Source organism: Mauremys reevesii, linkage group 24, assembly GCF_016161935.1.
Source record: "Mauremys reevesii isolate NIE-2019 linkage group 24, ASM1616193v1, whole genome shotgun sequence".
Taxonomy (NCBI): Eukaryota; Metazoa; Chordata; order Testudines; family Geoemydidae; genus Mauremys; species Mauremys reevesii.
Window position 1 is genome coordinate 19,615,958 of NC_052646.1, and position 24,284 is coordinate 19,640,241.

At 56.3% G+C, this 24,284-nt stretch overlaps 1 protein-coding gene across 1 annotated transcript; it reads right to left on the reverse strand.

The window, feature by feature from the left end:
- Window positions 1-1,862: 1,862 nt before the first annotated feature.
- On the reverse strand, window positions 1,863-21,301 carry LOC120390097 (guanylate-binding protein 1-like). The gene is made up of 12 exons (XM_039512409.1): window positions 21,269-21,301; window positions 19,625-19,704; window positions 18,742-18,954; window positions 17,167-17,294; window positions 16,847-16,956; window positions 11,186-11,391; window positions 10,504-10,737; window positions 8,643-8,923; window positions 7,038-7,250; window positions 4,609-4,711; window positions 3,455-3,585; window positions 1,863-2,174 (listed from the first exon to the last, which is right to left on the reverse strand). The coding sequence occupies exons 2-12, from the start codon at window positions 19,653-19,655 to the stop codon at window positions 1,863-1,865; spliced, it is 1,962 nt and encodes a 653-aa protein (XP_039368343.1). The 5' UTR covers window positions 19,656-19,704; window positions 21,269-21,301.
- Between the last annotated feature and the right edge of the window lie 2,983 nt (window positions 21,302-24,284).

Here is a 24,284-nt window from a genome sequence, read left to right on the forward strand (position 1 = left end):
TTCATGTAAAGGCTCCTCCGTGTCCCTGGGTAACTTGTGCCAAGGGTCGATTTCCCCCCGCCCCTGTTAACAAGCTGCACCTTCCTTCCAGGCTGAATTCATCTCATTTCGGCTTCCAGCCGCCGGCTCCTGTTCTGCCTCGGGCTGCTGGATTCATCGCTCCCCCGAGCCAAAGGGCTCCAGCCCCGGCTCGTTCTTGTGGCTTTCTGGCTACAGCCAGGGTTAAACAGAGGCCTCCTTCTGGTTTACGCCACACGAAAAATTAAAGGGGAATCTTCCTCCAGGGGAAGGCAGTGTGGGGCATAGGATATGGATTCTGAATTCCCCTTTGTCTCTTTAAACTCACACGTTAAGAGCCCCTGAAAGACCCGAATGTCGGGGGGTGTGGACGAGGGAAGGGGAAGGTCAAGTAGAACCGAGTCTAAAGGGACATAACGACATCCAGGAATTAATTTCAATTTTAGATATAGTGGCTTAAATTGCATCAGCGAATGGGGCAGGGGCCTTTCACCTCTAGGGGGCGCAGTCCCCGATCCGGCCCCGGGTGTCAATAGATTATTCTAAGGTCTGCAAATGGCTCCCCCTTGTGGCCACGTCGGGAAGTGCAGCTGCCCTGGCTCCAGTCTCCCCTACGGTATTTCATTTCCTATGTAAGGTTTTTCTTTTCAGGGACGTTTTCATGGTGGGTGGGAGGCAGATGCTGGCTCAGAAATGCCCAGAGCCCGACCCCTCTGTGGGTCCCCGTGGTCGGCACTGCACAGCCAGCCGATGTGGAAACGAACACGGAGCAGGACGGAATTACTTGCTCTAAGTCACAGAGCGGAACTGGAGATAGAACCCAGGAGTCCTGGCTCCCAGCCGCTCCTGCTGGAACCCATTCCAGTGTTTTAATATCCAGCTCACCCCTTTAGCAGCCTGCAGGGAGGATGTGAAATTTTGTGGCTCAGGAAAACAGGCGAGAACAGAGTCTAACCCTGCGGGTTTGTCCCGGAACAACCCACCCGCCCTGCACCCGTAACAGAGCCGGTTCAGTGCCCTGGGGGCGCCGAAGTGAAAACCGAATTGCAAAGCGAATGCATGAGCTTTAATTGCAGTGTCAAAGAGTCGAGATCCCACCCAAGCCCCTGAAAATCCCTTGCACCCCAGCTTCAACTTCATCTGATGCCATTAAGCTGCTGCCTGCACGGCCTCGTCTTCCCGGCAGGGTCTCCAAAGCTGCTCAAAGGTGCAGTTCCCCGCACTGTCCCCCCAGGCAAACACTCCCACGGGCGCGGGCGGTCGTTTAACTCCAGCTGACCGGCCCAGCTGGGGGATCGCGGACACAGGCCAGCTCCTCTCGAGCTCCCCTCGTCCTCCTGACTCCTCCATGGCTGCCCAGGGCTGCCTCTGTCTGCGCAAGCTGGGCTGATGCCGACCTGTGGCCTGGCTGATTTTAATGCTGAGCCGCCGGGCGAATCCCACTTCTGGGAAGGCCAGACCTGTCCTCCCGCGTGCCACCGGGACAGACGCCAGTGAGTGCCCCCGAGAGCCCTGGGGGGCGGCCCCGGGCATCCTAACATCACACCCCAGCCACTGCGGCCGAAGCAGCCGGAGGGGTCACCCCAGCGGGGGTCATTGCACCACTGAGCCCTGCCGGGAAGCTGAGACCTGCGAACTCACGTAAAACCGACCCCCCCAGAGTCGCTGCTTGGCTTCTACTGAGCGTGCTCCGTAACACTGATGAAGCATTTGCCCACACTCTGCCCTGCAGGGTCACCTGCCTGTGGCCGTGTCCTCACTGGGGTTTTCCCTCCTGTTTGATAACTTGAGAACCCTGCACCCAAGCTGCTCCATAAAGAAAATAATGAAACTTCCTTGCTGCTCTACTGCTTCCACAACAGTGCCGCTATCTCGATGACAGAGGCGATGTTACTAGTGAGTGTTGAGACCCTTATGACTTTTTCCAGCCTTTCTGCTCCCACTGCCCCTTGTAAAGACAACGGTAAATCTTTCTTGGTGCTGCGGAGCTTCCACAACTCTGCCTCTCTCACAACGATGGAGGAGATGTTACTAGTGACCCTGGAGACTGTTATGACTTTCTCCAGCCATCCTTGTTTGTTGGTCTCCTTGTGGGCTTTGAGATCTTGCATCTCCTGGTTGAAGAACTTCTTCCACTCCTCCCTCCCCAGCGCATCCTGCAGAGGAGGGCACAGGGATGGGTCACGATCAGCATTACCTGGGGGCGGGGAGGGGGCTTGGGGTGCCTCATTCTCATGCAAGCACTGAGCTCCCCTGGGGATCAGCCCGGGACATGGGGCAGGTCGAGGGGCATTGAATGACAAGCAGGCCTGTCCCTCTGCGGGCGGCACCGCTCCCCCCGACGCTGGCAGCCCATGGCCAGTCCCGGGGCAGGTGCTTTACAAGGGAGGGTGGAGAAACTGGGGACGGTGCGGCGCAGAGCCCCAAGGGCTCCGGAGAATGTCTGACTCTGAGACCAGGCCAGGCTCCGCTCGGGGCACTCCGGCAGCACAGTGCTGGGGCTGGAGGAAGGGTTTCCCCTCACTGGCGCTAACCCACCTCCCCGAGCGGCGGGAGGGGGTGACGGGAGCATGTTTCCATCCGCCTGGCCATGGCCACGCCGGGGCTGGGTCGGTTTAGCTGCAGCACCGAGCGGTGGGAAGTTCTCACACCCCCGAGCACCATAGTGATGCTGACGTGGCTGTTCGGTGCGGCCCAGGCCGGAGAGACCTCGGTCGGTTTCGCAGCTCAAGCGGAGGAAATGCTGGACGGGGGCAGAGCAAAGAGCAGACGCTGCTCAGTGTCTCAGAAAGACGGTTAGGAGGCGACTCGATTCCAGTGGCTGAACACCGTCCCGGGGGGACTAGCCAAAGGCTGTGTGTAAAGGGCCCTTCGGTCGAGCAGGGGGAGGCTGAACAAGGCCCAGCCCAGGGAAGTTTAAGTCAGAGACGTTCGACAAGGCAGGAGTTTTTAAGCAGGAGGGTGATTGACCAAACTGCTCCAGGAGGCGCTGGCGTGATGCCGGGGTTTCCATGGCAGAGCCACCAGCGGTGGTGGGATGGGAGCAGGACGCCTCGGGGAGGGGGCCACTCGTCCGCTGGTGCAGCGTCACTCCCAAGGACGAGAGCCGGGCATTGGGCACCGAGTTCGGAGACGGCGAAGCCTCAGATCACTTCAATCGTGACCTCCAGGGGCCGGGGCTCAGCCCTCGCTACAGCCAGTGATGGTACTTGGGGGGCCCCTGGTTCGGTGACATGGGAGCTCCTCCCCAGCACAGCACAACACCCCTCCGGAGTGCGGCTGGGGAGCTAAGGGGCCTGCACCAGGAAGACGGTGGCAGAGCAGGGAACAGAACCGTCTTCAAACTCCCGTCTGGCAACCAAACCCTGCACCGTCCTTCTGAACAGACGGCGCCGTTCCAACCTCTGGGGTGAACCCCCCAACCCAGCCCTGTTACCTTCGGTTTCTCATTAATCTCCCTTTCCTGCTTCTCCATCAGCGCTTTCAGCTCCTCCAGCCTCTCCTCGGTGCTCTGCTTCTCGGTCTCCAGCTTCTGCTGCATCTCTGCTGCCAGGGCCTGGGCTTGCTCTGCCGGGGAGAGGGGAAGAGGCTGGAGGCAGCCTGGGACACAGAGGGGACCCCCTGACAGGGGTCGCAAAAGGGGATCAAAGCACCTGGCCCCCACGACTCTGCCATGGGACTCGTATGTGGGTGTGACCCACTTTGGAGCTGGCGAGCTCCCGGGGTCTGACCCTCGAGGCTGCGGAGACAACGGCTCCAGCGCCTCCCAATGCCATTTCCCAGCCTGCCTGGGGGCCGGGGCGGGGGCAGAATTGAGTCGAAACTCCGGCAAAAGCCAATGGGGACGTTCATCTCTCTCAACCCCGAGGCCGCGGGGCTGCTTGGTCCCTCGGTTTGGGGCCGGTTACATGTGGAGCTGAGAGCCACGTGACCTGGCCTGGAGAGACTGTGGCAGGAATCGGCGGGGATCAGGGAGACCAGCAATGTGGGGGGCAGAGAACCAGCCTGGCACGGGGTCCCTAGAGCCAGCTGTGACCTCCAGCCCTAGAGCCAGGAGAGACCCCTGCCCCACTCGGGGTGAAGAAGCTGTAGGGGAACCCCCCCCTCCCCCCTCGGGAACGCTGGCCAGCTTTCAACAGCGTTGTGGCACTCAGCCTCTGCCACCCACCCACGGAAAGGGGCAGAGGAGGGAGCCAAGGACCTGTGAGATGTGGGGAATGTGGAGGTCTGGGGGGCTGTGTGCCGTGGGGAACATGGAAAGTCAGGGGCTGTGTGCCATGGAGAATGCAGGAGGCTGTGGGCTCTGAGCCGGGGGGACGGAGGTTTATGTGCCATGGGGAATGTGGGGGGACCTGGGGCTGTGTGCTGTCAGGAATGTGGGGGCAGGGAATGCCGGGGGCGTGTGCCATGGGGAACACGGGGTGGGGGCAGGGTATTGTGTGCCGGGGAATGCGTGGGGGCTGTGTGCCATGGGGAACACGGGGTGGGGGGCAGGGTATTGTGTGCCGGGGGGAACGCGTGGGGGCTGTGTGCCATGGGGCCCCAGACTGCTCAGGTCTGGCCATTGTCATTAGAGCCCCCAGTTCCTACCTGCCATTTCCTGCTCCTTCTCCGTCAGGGCTTTGTCTGTTTGCAGGATCAATCCCGCCATGGCCTCCTTGGACGTGAGGAACTCCCCAAGAACCTCGTCTGCCTGGGGAACGGAGGGAGAGCAGCCGTCAGGGGGTTTATCCAGGGCAGGGGTGGGCTGGCTCAGTGCGGTGGGGAATGGGACATGGGGCCTCTCCCCTCTAAGGGACACCCGCTCTAATCCAGCCCCACGGTGGGGAGACTTGCTGGCTCGGGGCGGGGGCATCTGGCTCCTCCAGGAAGCGGTTCAGTGGCCCCATGTGCAAATCAAGTTTGCCTGGTGCCAGCCTCATTCCCAGCAGGGACAGGGACCTCTCCCTCCTTGGGCTGCCCTGGGGCAGAGGCTGCGGGCTGGACAGGCCATGGGTACCAGCCCCTGTCCCCCACCCATAGGGGGTCCCCGCAGTGATGAGCTGCCAAAAAATTAACAACTGGTTCCCTCCTCCTCACCCCACGGGGGGGTCGTGCCTCCCCCGGGGACTCCTGCCCCATCCAACCCCCCCCATTCTTTGATGCCCCCCCGATCCCTACCCCATCCAACCCCTCCTCTCATTCCTGATGGCCCCCCGGGACCCCTGCCCTATCCAACCACCCCTTCTCTCTGTCCCCAAGTGCCCCTGACTGGCCCCCACAGCCCCATCCAACCTCTGATCCTTCCTGACTGCCCCCCGGGACCCTTCCCTCATTCAATCCCCCTGTTCCCTGCCCTCACACTGCCCCTATCCACCCACCCCCACTCCCAAACTCCCCTGCCCTCTTCCAACACCCCCTCCCTGCTCCCTTACCACGCTGGAGGCCGGGCCGGGGGCGCTGGACCAGGCTGGGGCTGACCCGGAGCCAGGCTTGGCAAGGTAAGATGGGGCGGGGGAGCGAGGAGGGCTCCTGGGAGGTGCGGCGCGGCCCAGCCCAGTCCTGCTCCAGCCTAGCGCCCCGGGCCTCGCCCTGGCTCTGGGCTGAGTGGCTCTGGCCCCGGCCCAAGACCGGAGTTGCTCAGCCAGAGCCTAGGCCAGATCCTCGGGGCCGGGGCCGGCGCTGCTCAACCAGGCCCGGGGCGCTCGCGGCCGGAGCCACTCAGGGCCGGGGCCAGAGTCGCTCACGGCCAGAGCCGGAGCTAGGCCCTGGCCAGGGTCGGGCCGCTCGGGGCCGGAGCCACTCGGCCGGAGCCGGGGCGTTCGGCAGGAGCAGGACTGAGCTAGGCCGCACCACCCCTCCCTGGTCCCCTCCTGGCTTCCCCGCCCCAGCTTCCCTTGCCAAGCTGCTTCTTGCTTCTGAGTCCTCCCCAGTCCCAGGCTTCCCGCGCTAACATCTGATTGGCGGCAAGCAGGGAAGGGGGAGGAGAAGCGAGGGGCAGAGCCTTCAGCGGAGGAGCCCAGGAAGCAGCGGTGAGCTGGGGCCGGGTACAGGGCGGCCCTTTTAGAATTGGTTATCCTGGAACAGCCGGTTCTAAAAGGGTTTCTAAATTTAACAACCGGTTCCTGCGAACCGGTGCGAACCGGCTCCAGCTCCCCCCTGGGTCCCCGTGAACTGGGGCTGAGGGGACACATTGTCCAGGTGTTTTCTGCTGTGGGGGGACACACACAATTCAGTGTCATGGGGCTGCTGCTGGGAACAGGCTCATCGGGGGCGGGGGGGAGGTGAACAATGCCTGAGGGTAACAGGACTGTGACATTACACTCCATAAAGCTTTATGGAAATATGCTTCTGAATGTAAATATGACATAACTGGGATGTTTTATGCTACATAGGTCATGTAACATATCTCTGCAAAGGTTATGATCTACTGAATATATTCCTCCTATTTGTATGCTCGTGGCATTTGTGTGTTTGAAGTTATGGATATTGGTCGTGTACTGGTTTGATTTTAAGTAGCCTTGGTAAAGCATTTGGTCGGCTTCTTTAGAAAGGAATTTGCAAGTTAAGTGCCCAGTCAAGAAACACTTAACGGACGATGGCTCTTAGAAGGCTCCAATCCACATAAGAAGTCTACTTGAGGACATTCAAGGTAGCATGTAAACCATGGCTGCTACCCATAAATTCTGAGTCATGTGACTTGCCCAGGTGACTTCAAAACTCCATCTTGTAGCTGGGATTCTACACAGGGGGAAGGAGGGGGAACCACCCACAAGAGAAAGTCTATTTAAGCCCCTGAAAACCCCTCCATTTCATCTTCAGCCGGCTCAAGAGAGAGCCTGACCACTCCCAAGGATACCTGAAAGAAACTGGAACAAACGGGCCCATCTGGGGAAGTGAGTGATGCCTGAGTGTAACAGGACCCCAGCCCGTATCCATCACCCCAGATGAGCTGCTACCGCTGGCACGGGGAGGCTGCGGTGATGGGCATTAGACATGCAGAGCAGGGGGAGCATCAGAGAGATCCAGCCCCATCCTACCTTTATCCCTTTCCCAGGCTCCTGCTGGTATTTCTCCTCCATTTCCTTCTGGTCGGCCAGGAAGCGCTGGTGGCCCCCGGGCACGGAGTAGCTGCCATCGCTGATCTTGCCATCCAGCTCCCTCAAAGCCTCTGCTAGCAGGGCCTGGCAGCGAGCCACAGACGCCTCCTCGTTCTGACGGCAGAACTCCTCCCTCCTGCCTGCCAGATCCCCCTGCCAGCACAGACACGGGCACGTCAGAAACAGAGGCAGAGTGCTGGGCTGCTCTAGCCGGGGGGGTGGCGTGGGCACAGAAAGGACAGGGGGGTGGATGGGTTGTAAGGGGGTCAGGATGCTGGGTTCTGTCCCCGGCCATGCTGCTGGGTGAACATGGGCAGGTGCCTTCCCCTCCGTGTGCCTCAGTTTTCCCATCTGTACAAAAGGGGTAACAATCCTGCCCTGGGGTGAGACGCACCAGGGCTGGGTCCTTTTGCACTGGGAGACTGGAAGGTCATTGGGGCTGGGGCAGGCTCTTTATTCTGGGTCATTGCAGCACCTGGCGCACTGGGGGCCGGAGCCAGCACTGGGATGCCAGGTGCTACCATAATACACCTAATAAATAGCAATCTGAATGTACAGTGCCTGGCACAATGGGGTCCTCTGGGGTGCCTGGTCACTTCCGTAATACACCTAATAAATAGCAATCAGAATGTCTAGCACTTGGCACAATGGGGCCGGGGCCTGGGCCCTGACTGGGGCACTACCACAGTTTATAACACTGAATCAACCTCATTTTGCATCTCAAGCTAAGCAGGGCTGGGCGACCTCCCCTCCCCCGTTAAAGGAGTCTCCCCCCAACCCCTGTACAGGTGAAAGAGGAACCCTGCAAGTCAGAGGCACCAATGGGAGGTGCTTCTGCCACCACCCCAAAAGATCCCAGTCCCCACTTGGTGGGGACGTGACCTGAAGGCTGCTGACGTGCTGGGAGGGCTCCAAGCCGGGCGATCCAGTGCCTGGACTGTTCTCTGGAGGCGTTTGGCCCAGGTGGTTTGTTGCTGTCCATGGGCCTGGCTGGGCTGTTCCCATGGGGAGGAGACACTGATGCTAGGAGCCAGGGCTGCTCTCAGAGTCCCCTGCTTTATGCGCAAAGAAACGGACCCGCACAGGCCGCCTGTTCCTCTGAATGCACCAGAAGCAAACAGTAGCCAGGAATTCCTGCGCCCCACAATCCCCATGCCTGCCCCTCCAGCAGGCACCGTGCTGGAGGAATCAGGTCTCTCGGCTGCCTCTCGGGCCCCCGCTCACAACTAGCGCTGGCTGAAAGGGGGGGAGTGTCCCTGTGAAAACTTCTGCTGTTTTGAGAAGACGATGACCAAAAAACCGAGTCTTACCAATTGGTAAACTGAGGCACGCGGTTTCTTTGGGGCCAGGGTTCTGGGATTTCTGGGAGTAGCCCCTGTTGGGGTGTCCCGGGGGATGGCTTGAAGGGGGCTTAGGTAAAGGGGACTGGGGTGCACCTATTCTGAACCTGCAAGGTACAGACAGGGCCAGAGGAGACACTGATGGTGTTTGGGAATTAACATGCGGTCATTGCTGGTCCCGCAGTCTCCCACTGCAGGACCGTACCATGAGCTGATTCTGGAACGTGGCCTCGTCGTCCCTGAAGGCGCGTCCCGTGAACACCGCCAGCGCCTCCCCCTCGCACTGGGCGTGCAGGTCCAGCAGCTCCTGGAGGGTCTCCGTGGGCAGCTTGGCGCGCTGCCCCATCAGCTCCATGTAGCGGGCCAGGGCCTCCTTCACCGCAGCCGCGTTCTCGATCTGCGCCAGGGCCTGCACCGCGTTCTCGATGCAGGGCACCGCCCCGCTGTTGATGCTGGCCACGTAGCTCTGGGCCAGGTTCCCCAGCGCTGCAGAGGGAAGCGGCAGGTTTTGGAGGGAGCCCACATAACCCGCTGGGGAGGTGATACAGGCACAAAGGACGTGGGCCGGACTTGCGAGTTGGGGGACTCGCTCCTGGGACGCGGCGTCTCCGGAAGAGCTTTGGGGATTGTGGAGGAGAATCAGCTGAATGTGACCTCGCAGCGCAACACTGCGGCCGAAAGGTCTCCTGCTGTCCTGGGTGCGTCAACCGGGGAATCTCAAGTCGGAGCAGGGAGGAGATTCTCCCTCTGGGTTTGGCCCTGGTGCGACGCCGCTGGGATCCTGTCTGCGGTTCTGGGGCCCACAACTCCAGAGGGACGTTGATCCATTGGGCAGGGCTCAGAGAAGAGCCACAAAAGGGATTAAAGGGCTAAAAAACCTGCTTTAGAGCGAGAGACTCAAGGAGCTCAGTCTAAGGGCATGTCCAGCACTACACCGGCACAACCACAGCGAGTGTAGACGCTTCCTCTGCCCCCTGGAGCTGTAGAATAAATGCATGTGACCATCTCATCTGACCCTCTGAACAGCACAGGCCAGAGACCTGCCCCCAGATCAGCCCTACACCAGAGCTGGGAGGAAAACATCCCGTCTGGAATTAAAAAGGGTCAGTGACGGAGAATCCACCACGGCCCTCGGGAAGTTGGTCCCAATGGTTAAGGACTCTCCCAGTTAAAATTTTTCACCTTCTTTCCAGTCTGAATCTGTCCAGCTTCCTGTCAGACCTTCCTCTGCTTGACGGCAAAGCCCGTTATTAAATGTTTGCTCCCCAGGTGGGTACGGACAGACGGGCATCACGTTGCTCCTTAACCTTGTGTGTTGAGCTAAGCCGACTGCGCGTCGTGTCTCTCGCTCCACGGCAGGTTTTCTAACCCTTTCATCCAGTGCTCCCCAACCTGGGGGGTTGGAGGAACGATCTGGGGGTGCAGGGGGCCATGCTCCATGGGGGTGGGGAGGGAGCGCCACCCAGCCCCCGCTCCAGTCACAGCGCTGGCCCTGGCCTCGGCCTCTTGCCCTAACTGTGGCCCCTCTCCTGGCCCCGACCCCAGCTCTGCTCTGGGCTCTGGGTCTCCCAACTGCAGCTCCCGGGGGGTGGGGGGGGCACGACATAACAACCCAGGTCAAATCGCCTCCCTGCTGCGACTCACGCTTCCTCTGCTGATGCCTCCAGGGATCACACAGAGCTCGCGGTCAGGTGATTCTCCACCCCCCCCCAAATCTTCTCTCACTCCTGCTCCCCAGGACAGAACCCCCAGCCTGTACGTCCGGCCGAGATCCTTGTCCCTGGATACACACATTGACATTCAGCCGTCTTGGGCCCAGCTAACCAAGTAACCTGGATTGCTTGGGGGCATGTTGCTTTACCGCTCCCCCAAGCTTGGTGTCACCTGCCAGTGTCACCAGTGATGATCCCACGTTCTCTTCCCGGTCACTGACAAAGCAGTTAAATAGCAGAACCCAAACCCTGCGGGACCCCCCCGGGAACACGCCCACTCGAGGAGGATTCCCCGTGTACATCCCCTGCTGGCCTAGCATTCGCAGAAGCCGTGACTGAGTTCTGGAGACTCACCCGTCCCAGTGACCTGGTGGCCCCCCAGGGTCATCATGGGCCGGGCTTTGTCCCAGACGTGATCGCAGAACCTGCGCGCGGCGGCCTGGAATTCGGGGTCCAGCTGATCCTCCTGGAGCTCCTCCAGCCGGGGCAGGTTTCTTCTGCTGGCTGGACGGTCAAAGGTGAAGCATTTGCGGGAGGGGAAGAAATTCCGGATGCATTTCTTGGCCTCAGTGGTTTTCTCGTTGCTGTCTGGAGAAAGAAGAGACGGGTGAGTCGAGGTTCCAGCTGGGGCCGGGGAGCTGCAGTTGGGCCGGGAACCCATGGAACGAATGAGACTTTGGGCTTCTCTAGCACACTCCTTGGAGCTCCTTTGCAGCACTTCCCAGAGATGGAACCTGCTTCGCCCAGCCCCCAATGCAGCCACCTCTGGGGTGAGACGGCAGCACCACCCGACCGGAGGGGAAGGGAAGGAGAGAACTGGAGCCAGCTGAACATGGCCCGTGGATCTATCAAGGAGGGGAGCAGTCACCAGATCTGGGTACTGGGGCAGAAACCTGAGGAAACGTCCCCCATGAACCTGGGATTTTAACAACCATGAGAATTCATTTGTCACGCTGGGGCATCGGTGCCAGCCCTGACAGCCAGGGGAGAGCAACCCCCCACCCTGCAGCACAGCGCCCCCTAGTGACGGCCCTACCTGACTCCGGCCTCAGGGCCCAGTCCAGGTACTCATCCTCGGTGACGGGGTGCCCGTTCATCTCCAGCTGCAGGGTGAAGTCCCGCACGGCCCAGACAAAGTCCGGGAAGAACTGCACAAACTCAGCCGCATCCTCCCCCTCCACCGAGCTGCCCCCGGCCTCTGCCGCTTTCACCTTGATGTGCTTCGTCAGCTCTGTCACGTAGCTGGGGGCTGGCTAAGGAACCAGCGAGGCTGGCACACCACAGGAGGGGAGGTTAGTTTGGAATCAGCTCTTTCTAGCACCAAGCCTTGCTCATCTGAAGAGCCCCCCATCCCCCCAGACACACACACACACAAGTAGGCTACTGTTGATCCATTTTATACATGGGAAAACTGAGGCACAGAGAGGCAGTGACTTGCCTGAGCTCCCAGCTGTTGTGTATTTGGTTGTCATGGTTTTTGTTGCTATGGTAACTGAGTTAGATTATTATGGGTTAGCTCAGCCGGTTTCAACTGGCTGAGTGAGCTCACTGTATATCTGTAAATAAAATGGAGGTTTTGGTTAGCTGCCTGCTCTCTGGCCTCAAGTGATTGCTTCCTACACCGGCTGCCCCAAGGATTCAACACTGGCGACGAGGGTGGGATCCTGGTGCTGCTCCAGTAACAGAAGCGAAGAAGGTGCCAATATTCTTAACTGTTGTAGGGGCTAAAACCTACTCTCTGCTACACAGCTTACTGCACCCTGTTAAGCCTGAGACTAAATCTTACAGTGACATTGTGGAAATCCTGGGGTCTCATTTTTCCCCAAAACCACTGGTAATTGCTGAAAGATATAGGTTCCACAAAAGAGACCAAAGGGAAGATGAAACAGTTGTACAATTTGTAGCCATTCTAAAAAAGCTAGCAGAACACTGTGAATTTAAAGAGATGTTAAATGATGCCCTGCGTGACAGGTTAGTGTGTGGCCTGTACAGTGAAGCTATACGGAAGCGCCTACTGACAGAGGCTCAGCTTACATTACAGAAGGCTGTTGATATTGCTGTCTCCATGGAACTGGCTACAAGGGAGGCACAATACATCGGGGCATCCCCTAGGGTGCAAAAAGTGTCACAAGAACTGACCCACAAAACGGTGCAGAGTCAAGAATGTTACCGCTGTGGTAAGCTGGGTCACCAGGCATCAGAATGCTGGTGTAAGGACCTGGTGTGTCGACACTGTGGCAAAAAGGGACACATTGAGTGTGCCTGTAAACAAAAGAAAAAGAGGCCTGTGGTCTGGCCGACAAAAAGAGGAACCTTGCATACCCTAGAGCAGACCCAGGATGATCAAGGTGACACCTCATCGCAAGAGGAAGTGCCACTGCATGTTTTGTCTTTGGCAGCGGGCTCACATGAATACTGGGTAACCCCCTTATTGGAGGGCAAACCTATACGCATGGAACTAGACACCGGTGCAGCTGTCTCGCTGGTTCCTGAGACTGTGTATAAGGAAAAGCTACAGCATTTTCCGCTTAAGGCAACAGAAACTGTTCTGAAGACGTATACGGGAGAAGCTGTGCCCATGTTGGGCACTATTGATGTTAAGGTGGAGCTCAATGGACAGGCTGCTAAATTGCCACTGTTTGTGGTGAGAGGTGACTACCCAGCCTTAATGGGTAGGTCTTGGCTTGGGAAGATTCAGCTGAACTGGGCGGAAGTGCACCGGATGACTAAAGAAGAAAGCAGTCTAACCCCTATACTAAGGAAACATGCTGCTGTTTTTGGGGATGATTTGGGAAGTATGAAGGGAATCACTGTGACATTGAACATTAAACCTGACAGTCCACCAAAATATCTGAAAGCCCGAACTGTGCCATATGCCATCAGGCCAAAAGTTGAAGCAGACCTGGAGCGCCTGGTCACCAATGGAGTACTAATACCAGTTACCCATAGCTCATGGGCCACTCCTATCGTTCCAATAGTGAAGAAAGATGGCTCTCTCCGGATTTGCGGTGATTTTAAAGTCACTGTCAACCCAGTGTTGTGTGCAGAGCAATACCCGCTTCCCCGCATCGATGACCTCTTCGCAGGCCTGGCTGGGGGACAAAAGTTCAGTAAGATTGATCTGAGTCAAGCATATTTACAGATGCACGTCGATGAAAAGTCCCAAGAGTTGTTGACTATTGTGACTCATAAGGGGCTTTATCGATACTGTCGCCTACCCTTCGGAATAACATCTGCTCCCGCCCTGTTCCAGAGGGCTATGGACCAGATCTTGTGTGGCTTGTCAGGAGTTCAGTGCTATCTGGATGATATCCTGGTCACTGGAAGAAATGAAGAGGATCACTTAAAGAATTTAGAGGCTACCCTACAAAGACTGGAAGAGTATGGCCTACGAGTTCGCAAAGACAAGTGTGAATTCTTCAAGCCCTCTGTTGAATATTTGGGACACATCATTGATTCTGCAGGTCTTCATAAGGCCCCTGCAAAAGTTAAAGCTATTGTGGAGGCTCCCCCACCTCAAAATGTAAGCCAGCTGCGCTCATTTCTAGGACTCCTGAACTATTATGGAAAGTTCATCTCACAGTTAGCCACACTGCTAAAACCACTTCATGAGCTCCTTGGGCAGAACAAGGCCTGGAAGTGGACTGAAGCCTGTGATGTTGCGTTTAACAAAGCTAAGGATGCATTGCTAAATTCTGAAGTTCTAACGCACTTTGATCCATCCTTACCACTGCAATTGGCCTGCGATGCCTCCCCTTATGGAGTGGGAGCAGTCGTGTCACATATTATGCATTCAGGAGAAGAGAGACCTATTGCTTTTGCTTCACGCACTCTAAGCAAAGCAGAAACTAACTACGCCCAAATCGAACGTGAGGCATTAGGAATTGTTTTTGGAATTCAGAAGTTTCATCAGTACCTGTTTGGGCGAAAATTTACTCTTCTCACAGACCATCGACCTCTGACATCAATTTTTGGACCCTACACAGGCATTCCCCCATTAGCTGCTAGTCGTATGCAATGTTGGGCATTGTTACTTTCAGCACACACATATGAAATCAAATATCGGAAATCCACTCTGCACGGCAATGCAGATGGCCTCTCAAGGTTGCCTTTGCCGGTCAAACACCAAGATAGTGCCCAAAAGGAAATCTTCTACTTTGAGCAGGTAGAGAATACACCCATCACTGCTACTCAGATAAAGAAGGCAACTCGCGTTGACCCACTATTGTCCCACGTTATGGACCTGGTGATGCATGGAAAATCTCGACAAACCTCTCCGATCTCATCCGACCTTGTTCCCTACATGTCCAAGCGGACGGAGTTATCGGTCCAATCTGGTTGTTTGTTGTGGGGGAGACGTGTCATTATTCCACCACCACTGAGATCACAGATGTTAGAACAGCTACATTCCGGTCACTGTGGAATAGTGCGCATGAAGGAAATTGCATGAAGCTATTTTTGGTGGCCTGGACTGGACAGTGCTATTGAAGAGAAGGCAAAAGCTTGTATGTCATGTCAGGGTGTGAGGAATGCACCCCAGTGGGCACCCCTACACCCATGGGACTGGCCTGAAAACCCGTGGCAACGTATTCACGTTGACTTTGCTGGCCCCCTTGAAGGAAGCATGTTCTTGGTGGCAATAGATGCCCATTCTAAATGGCCAGAAGTCTCTATAATGCAGTCCACTCTGCAGAGAGTACTATCCAAAAACTACGAGGACTCTTTAGTCGTTTTGGTCTGCCAGAACAACTTGTGAGCGACAACGGACCGCAGTTCGTTTCTCAGGAGTTTCAAAATTTTATGAAGGCAAATGGGATACACCACATCACGTCAGCACCATATCATCCGTCCACCAACGGATTAGCTGAAAGATTTGTGCAGACAATGAAAACGCTTTGAAATCAGCAAGGGGACAACACTCCATTCAAAAGCGTCTGGATACCTTTTACTTTCCTACAGAAACACACCTCATGCTACGACCCACGCATCTCCGGCCTTTCTAATGATGGGACGACAGCTGCGCACTTGCTTTGATCTGCTGAAACCTTCTGAACCCCGACAAATTGTGCAACATCAGCAGCAATATCAAGTCATCAGACGGGCACCCAGAGCAAAAGACCGAACCTTTAGCCCGGGACAGCCAGTTTTGGCTCGGAATTATACTTCCAGAGCTAAATGGGTTCCGGCCACAGTCATCACTCAAACAGGACCTGTTTCCTACACAGTCCGGACTGCAGAGAATCTTACCTGGCGGCGACATGTAGATCAGCTGTTGCCAGGTCATGCCAGTCCTCAGGACCCATCTGCAGTTGAGGGGTCTGACTTCACCTCTTCTGGTGAGGGACCGAATCACGAGTCACCTGTTTCTGACTGTTCTCCTCCATTACTGCCAGCGGCTGAGATACCCCTTTGCCCAGCACGAGCTGATACCACCTCCTCACCTATTCGTGCTGCGGACCCTGAGCCCCTAGTACTTTCGGGTGCAATAACACCAGAAGTTCGCCGTAATCCACCTAGAGACAGAAGGCCTCCTCATCGGCTGGATCTTTAGCTAGGGCGAACCCACGGTTATGGGGCAAAATAATCCCCAGGGTTTAGCCGGGAATGGAGGCAGTCTACCCTCCTTCTCTAGTCTAGTGTGTGTTTTATTTAGGGGATGTTCTTATTAGGGGGGGAGGAATATGTTGTGTATTTGGTTGTCATGGTTTTTGTTGCTATGGCAACTGAGTTAGATTATTATGGGTTAGCTCAGCCGGTTTCAACCAGCTGAGTGAGCTCTCTGTATATCTGTAAATAAAATGGAGGTTTTGGTTAGCTGCCTGCTCTCTGGCCTCAAGTGATTGCTTCCTACACCGGCTGCCCCAAGGATATAACACCAGCCATCTCCCCTCCTGCCCCCCGCACTAACACTTCATACCCCACTCCCCTCTCAGAGCTGGGGATGGAACCCAGGAGTCCTGATTCCCAGTCACCTCCCTTACCAAGAGACAAGACACGGAGGGAGAGGGGGGTAAGATCATTCTTGCCTGGGGTTTGTTTGTCCAGCGCCAACCGGCGCCGAAAGCTCAGCTCTGGCGGGTTCTGCTCCACCTGCAGAGCCACCGCTGGGCAAGTGGGGTCTGCACTTAGCAGCCTGGCTAGTGAGTCCGGGCTCCTCTCACTCCCCCCACGCACACCCCGCCCAGCCCAGCCCAGCGGGTTTCCCCGCCGTGTAGAACTGAAGCGGTGCCTCTCACCCACCTCCAGGCCACAGGCAAACCTCTCTAGCCAGCATCCTTTCCCCTGAGCTACCCAGGCTGAGCAATGCCAGGGCCGGTCTTCCTGGGGGACCCGGAGCCAGGTTCAGACACATGAACGAAAGGGGTGAAGTTGAAGCGCAACAGGCCGCGGGCGGCTGCTCTCAGCCAGCGGGAAAGTGACCTTCGTGACCCGCAGCTTCATCCTCCTGGGAGAAGCTTCAATTTCAGACCTTCTTAGTTCATCTGTCTCTGCGTTCCTCAGTGTCCCAAGGGCCAAACTCCCCCCCGCCCTGGGCTCAGCTCTCCAGGCCTCCAGCACCCCTGGAGGCTGAGTGCCCCAGAAACGGGCGTGGGGATCCAGCTGCAGCCCCCTCCGGGCCGCGCACAGAGGGAAACGTAACCCCCTGGCTGTGGTACGGGGGAGCTCGGGTTTTACTTCTGCTGCCCGGGAAGGATACTGCAGCTTCTCCAGGGCGTGGCCGTCAATGGTGCCCAGGCTGTTATAGACCAGGGTGCTGCTGAGGAGAACGGCCAGGGCGAAGATCCACGTGTCTTTCTTCCTATTGCCCTGAAATGCAGACGCAGCTGAGTCCAGCCCTGCCCGTCCCAGCGCCCCACCCAGACACCAGGGAAGGGACCCTAGCGAAGAGCTCGGGGCAGAACCCGTCAGCCTCCTGTGACCTTGGTTGTCGGTCACTCTGCACATGGAGCAGGGCTCAGCCGCTCCAGCAAGGGGCTCTCACACACACACACACACACGCACACACGTGTCACTCACCTTCTGCACGTCGCCCAGCCCCTCGGTGTCCAGCAGCACCAGGGTGCAGTCGGCCCGGCGGGGGTGGGGCAGGCACCACATCCAGATGCCCTTGGTGTGCGCCTGGATGGTGCAGCCCAGGGTGAAGCCTGCGGGTGGAAGGGGGGTGTTAGTGGCGGGTCGAGGAATGGAGAGGGCAGGAAGGCCAGGAGTCTGGCTGCGGGGTTTTGAGGGGACAAGAGGGGGCAGTCGGGGTTGGGGGAGCAGATCAGCAGCCTCCCCAAGTCTGCACCCAAGCCAGATGCAAAGGGGCTGGAAAGCTGGTGCCGGGGGTGATCCTGACCAGGGCAGAGCTAATGGGGGGGCAGCTCTGAGAGGTAATTAAATCCCACCCCCCAACTTACAGCACGGGAAAGCGCCACCAAAACTACCTCGGGCCCATACAGGGAGTCAGCACCAGAGCCCAGGTTACGGGCCCAGCCTGCAGTTCCCTGCTCTCACCACTCGGTTACACTCCCTTCCCAGGCTGAGGGGCTGGGGAGAGAACCCAGGAGTCCTGGCTCCCACCCCCACTAAACCCCACTCCAGTTCTTTGTAAATCTTCATGCTGGGAATAATTTGAACAAGAGTATTGTCAAGCCTTCCAAGTCCCCGCCCCCCCGAGCGTCGCGCCGCCCAAGTTCCCGCCCCCCGAGCGCAGCCTGTCCAAACCAAAAACAACAAAACCAAACCCCGAGTGCCGCCCCATCCCAAGGTGCCGCCCCAAGCACGTGCTTGGTAGGCTGGTGCCTGGAGCCGGCCCTGTGTCTAACCCACATTAACCATATTTAAAACAATTGGCTACAAGAAAACAATTGGCTACAACCTGATTGGTTGACCTGCTTCAAAACACGGCGGGCAGATAAGATAAAAAGTGGATTTGTGTTTGTGTTGACCTAAAAGAGATTCCTCTTTGTCAGGCTCACATACACCCCCTGAACCGAAGGGACTTGCGCTTCACCGACTATCTGCGCCCGGCCAGTGCAAAAAGTGGTCGGCTGAAGGTAACGTATCTTTGGGAAAATACAGGGTAAGGTTTCAGAATCATGAAGTCTGGTTGTGCTCAAGCTGATTTGATCTCAAGTTGTACTGACACTACAGTATTAAAAACGATGGTGTCGGAACAATTTAATCTCAGGTTATATCAATGCTGCAGTATTAAAAATAGTAGTAAGTACCTGATGCATAATATCACTTGTGCTTGTCTTCCTTAGTCAATGCTGGTCTTAACTTTTCTTTTCCTGTTCTGTCTGTGTTGCTGTTCTAGCCGTAAGTCATTAAAACCCTTTCTTGAGGAATAATCAGTAGTTTTAATTTCTTTATGCGGACACCACTTAACCTCATTACATCTGTGTTGGGTGGTGGGAAGTAGCGATCACCCAGGGCACCTTTGGGGCCCTGATGCATGCCTCCTCCTTCCATTAATCTCCACAAATGCAAGGCAAAGAGACATGCAGGAGCCCTCCTGCTTTCGTACCCGGCCCTTCGGGCCGTATCCTGCATTTCAGCACTAAGCCTTCCAGGCAAGTCGGCAACGGGCTCCCGTCTCCCCCTCACCTTTGTTCTTCCCGGCCAGACGGTTCATGAGGTAGGACTTGCCCGTGCGGTACAGCCCGGCAATGGCCACCACCACCATGGGCTGGGTGACGCCCTCCAGCACCCGCAGCGCCTCCGGCCGCACCGCCAGTGCCCCCTCGGGGCTGGTCTCGATCAGACAGATGGGGGCCTCCATGGAGATCTGAGGGGCCAGCGTGTGCTTGGCTGGAAGACCTAGGAAAGGGACATTGAACACACCACCGGGTCACATCAAGCCCTGGTGCAAACCTCTGCCATCATTTCATGCACACCTCCGCCCCTGGCCACTGCCCCCCCATCGATTTCAGTGCCAGATGCCATGGTGAGGGGCACAAGTACCCCACAAGCCATAAATATTCACACCTCTCTCCCTGCCAGGTAGACCCACCCACCCCGTCCCCCAAAGAGCAACACGGGCAGACCCGCTGCAGGGTTTGGTCGAACATCACCATGAATTTCCCCAGTCACATGACCTAGCAGATGGAAAATGAGTGTCCCATTGGCATGCGTACATTGTAGGGGCCCGTGATCACCGGTGACCATGATACCAGCTGTGCAGCGGTTAGCAGCTTGGCTGGCTGGGGTCGGGGCAGCCCAAAGGACTCACACCTGGGACAAGATGGTCAGTCCTGCCACAGGGTGCAAAGTTACAGAGAGGAAGTGAGGGCAGAGCTGGGCCTGGAAGTGGAGCAGGACTGGGAGCTGAACGGGGTTGGAGGCGGAGCTGGTGTGGGAGCGGAGAGGCGCTCCCTACCCCGGGAGGGCTGACCCCATCCAGCTGCATCTTCCCTAATGTTCCTCCCCACCCCCTGGAGGGGGTCACCCCACGCTTTGAGAAGCACGGAACTAAAAGATGGTGACTTACGTCTCCACGAGGGATCCTCCCGGTCAGACATGGCTCTGGACTCCCCACTCGCTACAGAGGGCTGACGATCGCTGTTGGCACTAGGGTGACCAGACAGCAAGTGTGAGAAATCGGGATGGGGTGGGGGGTAATAGGTGCCTATATAAGACAAAGCCCCAAATATCAGGACCGTCCCCATAAAATCAGCGCAGCCGGTCACCTTAGCGCGCAGGCAGGAGTCGGCTGCTGCTGGTGCCAGGACTTCTCCTCCCCACCACGGGGTGCAGGGCTCTGGGTGCAGAGTTTAGAGGCACATCCTAAACTCCAGATGCCAGCCTCCCGCCCTAGTGCTCAGACCAGGGGCGCCGGAACTGGGGAGGCGGCCCCTAGTGGCCCTGCCCCCAACACTTTTAAACTAAAGAAACACTCCCGCCCCCCCGACGTCTGCCAGGGTTTGTGGCCAGCAGCAGCCTCCTGGTGCTGGGTGCACGTTGGCAGGAAGGGAGCTGCTTCCAGCCGCAGGGGGAACGGGGGCAAGGGAAGTGGGTCGGGCTGTGCAGCCTGGCCCGGCCCGGCCCTGCTGTGATCCCTGGAGTCCTGGGTGCCTGGAGCAGGGCCGGAGTCTCACAGCAGCAACAGACTGGGCAGGGGTGGATTAAGATTTACTGGGGCCCTGGGCACAAAGAACATTTGGGCCCCTCCACCCCATTAAAACACGAATGGATCAAAATGCACAAGACAAAGACTCCCTGCAGGCCCGTCACGTTTCTCGTTCCTGGGAAAGAGACCACGTGTGATTAGCATTTTCATCGAGTGACTTGTATCCTTTTCCCCATCATCCATGGAACTGAGAGCACCTTAGGCAACTAACTACAGCCAGACTTTGCTGGGAGACGGAAGAATCGTGCTACACGTAATATACGTAAATGTCTCTTGTCTGCGCCCATCCGGCCTGGCCCCGCCCTGCCCTGCGGTTCCAGTTTCAGCCGCTGCTACAGGAAATGTCAGGGCGCCAAGATGGCGACGGCGACGGGTACCGCGCCTACCGGATGCCTGCCCCAGCAGGAACCAGAGCCGCCGCCGGGGCCCCTGAAATTGGCCAGGCCTGTGTGTTAATCGTCCACTGTCTGTGGGGCCACCGGAGGAGCCTGCCCAGCCTCCCCCTCTGCTCTCCTCCCCGCTAGCCGTCCGTAGGGCTCAGGCTCTCCCTGCTGGGCCAGCTGCTTCTCCCCCGCTTCCCCTGGCCGAGCCGGGCTGGTGGGCGCCCTGGGAAGCAGCAGGGTTGAGCTCAGGAAAGAACTCACAAGTTTGACTAACAGGGTCGGGGCCACTGGCGCCAGAACCAGGGTAGTGGTTTGGGGGCCAGCCCCCCCCCCCCCCACACACACACACATCTACAAAAGTTCCCGTGGCCTTGGCCCAGACACACGCCCAGCAGGCGGCAGGCCTGACTGGCAGCCAGAGCAGAGCCTACCACATGGTGCCCCATTTTCCCTCCGGAGCTGGGGCCTAACGCTGCTAGGCTGGGGTTGGGGGGTGTTCCCCCCAAAGCTCTCCGGACTGGGAGTCGCCTGGCAGCGGGAGAGGCCCAAGCTGAGGGGTGTTGCTGCCGGGCGTCCAGAAGCCGGTTCTCAGGGGGGCCCTGCCTGCAGGCCTGGGACTCACCAGCTCCCCACAGCCGGTCCTGCCCTGCCGGTGGCTGGCTCCTGACTGAGTCTTGCTGCGTCTCACAGGACAATAAAGCACCGACTTTCTAAACAAGCTCAGCCCCCCTTAGAACACACCCAGGCAACGCCCACACCTTGCACAGAGAAACCAGGGCAGGACTTCCTACAAATACCACTATGTTTTTTAATACGTCTATTTTTGCTGCAGGCAACATGAACTTACACGTTCCCAGTATTACCATAAAAAAGTTGTGGCTACTTACATTAGTCAAAAAGCTCAGTCTCGCTCTCTCCATCCTCCCTGGGTGCTCCTGCCTCAATGTGCTACGTTCCCCTCCTCAACTGCTCAAGTGTATCCCGCTGTGGGACACAATATTTACAGCAAATCCACACTCTCTGTAACCCACAGCGCACATGCAGCGTGCTGCTCAGCGTCCAGTGACCTGCCCTGTTCCGCCGCTTGGACTTCACATGGTTCATCTGAGAGGACTCTCCAGTCCTTCCACATCAGCAGTGCTCAGAGGCATGGCGCGTAGGGAAAGAACCAACGGGGCTGGCTCTTTAAAGCCCCACTCAATGCTATTCTCTTGGAAACTGTATCCTTCCAGTTCCACCCACAACTGCTCTGTGTTTGTCATCACTGCTCTTCCATTCCTGGACGTTGAGGGCTCGTTACTGTGCACCCAGCGCCCCCAAGTCACCTCTGAAAATGTTCATCATGGTCACTAGTCGAGGTTTTCCCTGAGAGAGAATCCCTGGCAGCCTGAACGCTGACAGAGATTTCCACAGTTTAATATTTGCCTGCAGTCTCCACTGCACTTGTTTAGCAGCTTCTGGCAGGAAGTCTCCGCATCTATTCTTGAGATTAGCTTCACTGTGCTATCAAGATTTGTGTCTCTTAAAGCAACAGTGAACAGTACACGGAAATTAACAGCACAAGCAGCTGGCTGGGTCACTCAAATTGACTTCAAGGAGGTTACGAGCAGATAACGGGATCCTTTCTGAAAACAACACTCTGGATATAAGAGCACAAAAGAAAGACTAGAGGCAGTCCAGCATTTTGAAGGCATTTCCACCAGAGTCAAGCTGGAAGAGTTGATTGATTCTAGCAAATTCCTGCAGAACTGGTGTTAGAAACTGCTCAAGTAAGGTATCTGTGAAAAGGTTATGATTTGCTGGTTATGAGTACGCTGTTTGTATACATGTGTCATTTTTTAATTTGAAGTTATGAGCATTGGCTGTGTACTCGTATTTCAATGCATTTAATTCTGAGCTACACCAGTGAAGAGTTTGGCCAGTTTATTGAGATGGGACTATCCAGATGAAGTGGCACATCAAAGGGTACTTGACTAACAATGGAGCGTGGAAGACACCCTTCTGCACTGAATGGACTTTCAAGCTGGAATTGGGTGAGGGTTTCTGCTGTGACTAGGCAAAAACTCTGTATGGACACGGGACTTGCCCATGTGGCTCCAAACTCTTGTGACTGAACTTTTCTACAGCAAGAACAAAGAGAGCCCCTCCCCGTGGGAGAAGATATAAAAGGCCCTGGGGACATCACCATTTTACCTCTTTCCTGCTCCTGCTTCTCTACTGCTCAAACCTCTGGACTATGGACTTATACTACTGAGAGTATTGTAACAGGGGGCCTGAGTCCTTCCAAGGATTTGGAAGTGTCATAACTATGAAGGGAAGGGACCAGCCCTCCTGTGTGCAAGTCTATAAAATCCCTCCTGGCCAGAGGCACCAAAATCCTTTTACCTGTAAAGGGTTAAGAAGCTCAGGTCACCTGGCAGACACCTGACCCAAAGGACCAATAAGGGGACAAGATACTTTCAAATCTTGGGGCGGGGGATGGGGAAGGCTTTTGTTTGTTTTGGGGGTGGTTCGCTCTTGAGACTAAGAGGGACCAGACATCCATCCAGGCTCTCCAAATCTTTCTGAACAAGTCTCTCATATTTCAAACTTGTGAGTAACAGCCAGGCCAGGCGTGTTAGTTTATCTTTGTTTTCTCAACTTGTGAATTTTCCCTTTGCAATAGGGAGGTTTATCTCTGTTTTGCTGTAACTTTGAACCTAAGGCTAGAGGGGTCCTCTGGGCTCTGTGAATCTGATTATCCTATAAAGTTATTTTCCATCCTGATTTTACAGAGATGATTTTCACCTTTTCTTTTTAACAAAATCTTTCTTTTAACAACCTGACTGATTTTTCCATTGTCCAAAGACCCAGGGATTGGGTCTTTGATCACTTTGTAACCAATTGGTGAGGATATTATTCTCAAGCCTCCCCAGGAAAGGGGGTGTAAGGGCTTGGGGGGATATTCTGGGGGAAGAGGAACTCCAAGTGGTCCTTTCCCTGTTTCTTGTTAAATCACTCGGTGGTGGCAGAGTACCAGGCTTTAACCTAAGCTGGTAGAAATAAGCTTAGGGGGCTTTTATGCGGGTCTCCACATCTGCACCCCAGAGTTCAGAGTGGGGAAGGAACCCTGACAGGAAGTAACCAAAGAGTTACTTTGAGCAGAGGTTCATTTCATCACTGCTTAAGCCTGGACCAAGAACTTTGCAATTGTTGTATGTATTTCACCCCTTTAACCAGTTTTAACTCTCATCTATATTTCTTTCTCTTTATGAATAAACCTTTCGATTTTAGCTACTAAAGGAGATTGGCAAAAGTGCGATTTTTGGGGAAGATTGAATTTTTATATTGACCTGCATTGTGTGGCTGGTCCTTTGGGAACAGGAGAACCTTTAACAGGGGATATAAGCTCTCTGCTGTCAAGCAGCCAGAAGCCCGTATCTCAACCCCAGCCAGCCGTGAAAAAGAAGAACTGAGCCAGACAGAACTGAAGGGGTTGCAAAACCAGTAAGATTGTGAAGGCCAGTGAGTTGAAAAACAACAGTCTCGTGACCCTGAAACCGGTGTGTTTTGGGGAAACTAAGGGAGCTGCGGAAGACCGGTTCGGACTGATACCGAGAGCACGGGGGGTAAAGGTCCCTGGACAAAAATACCCCTGG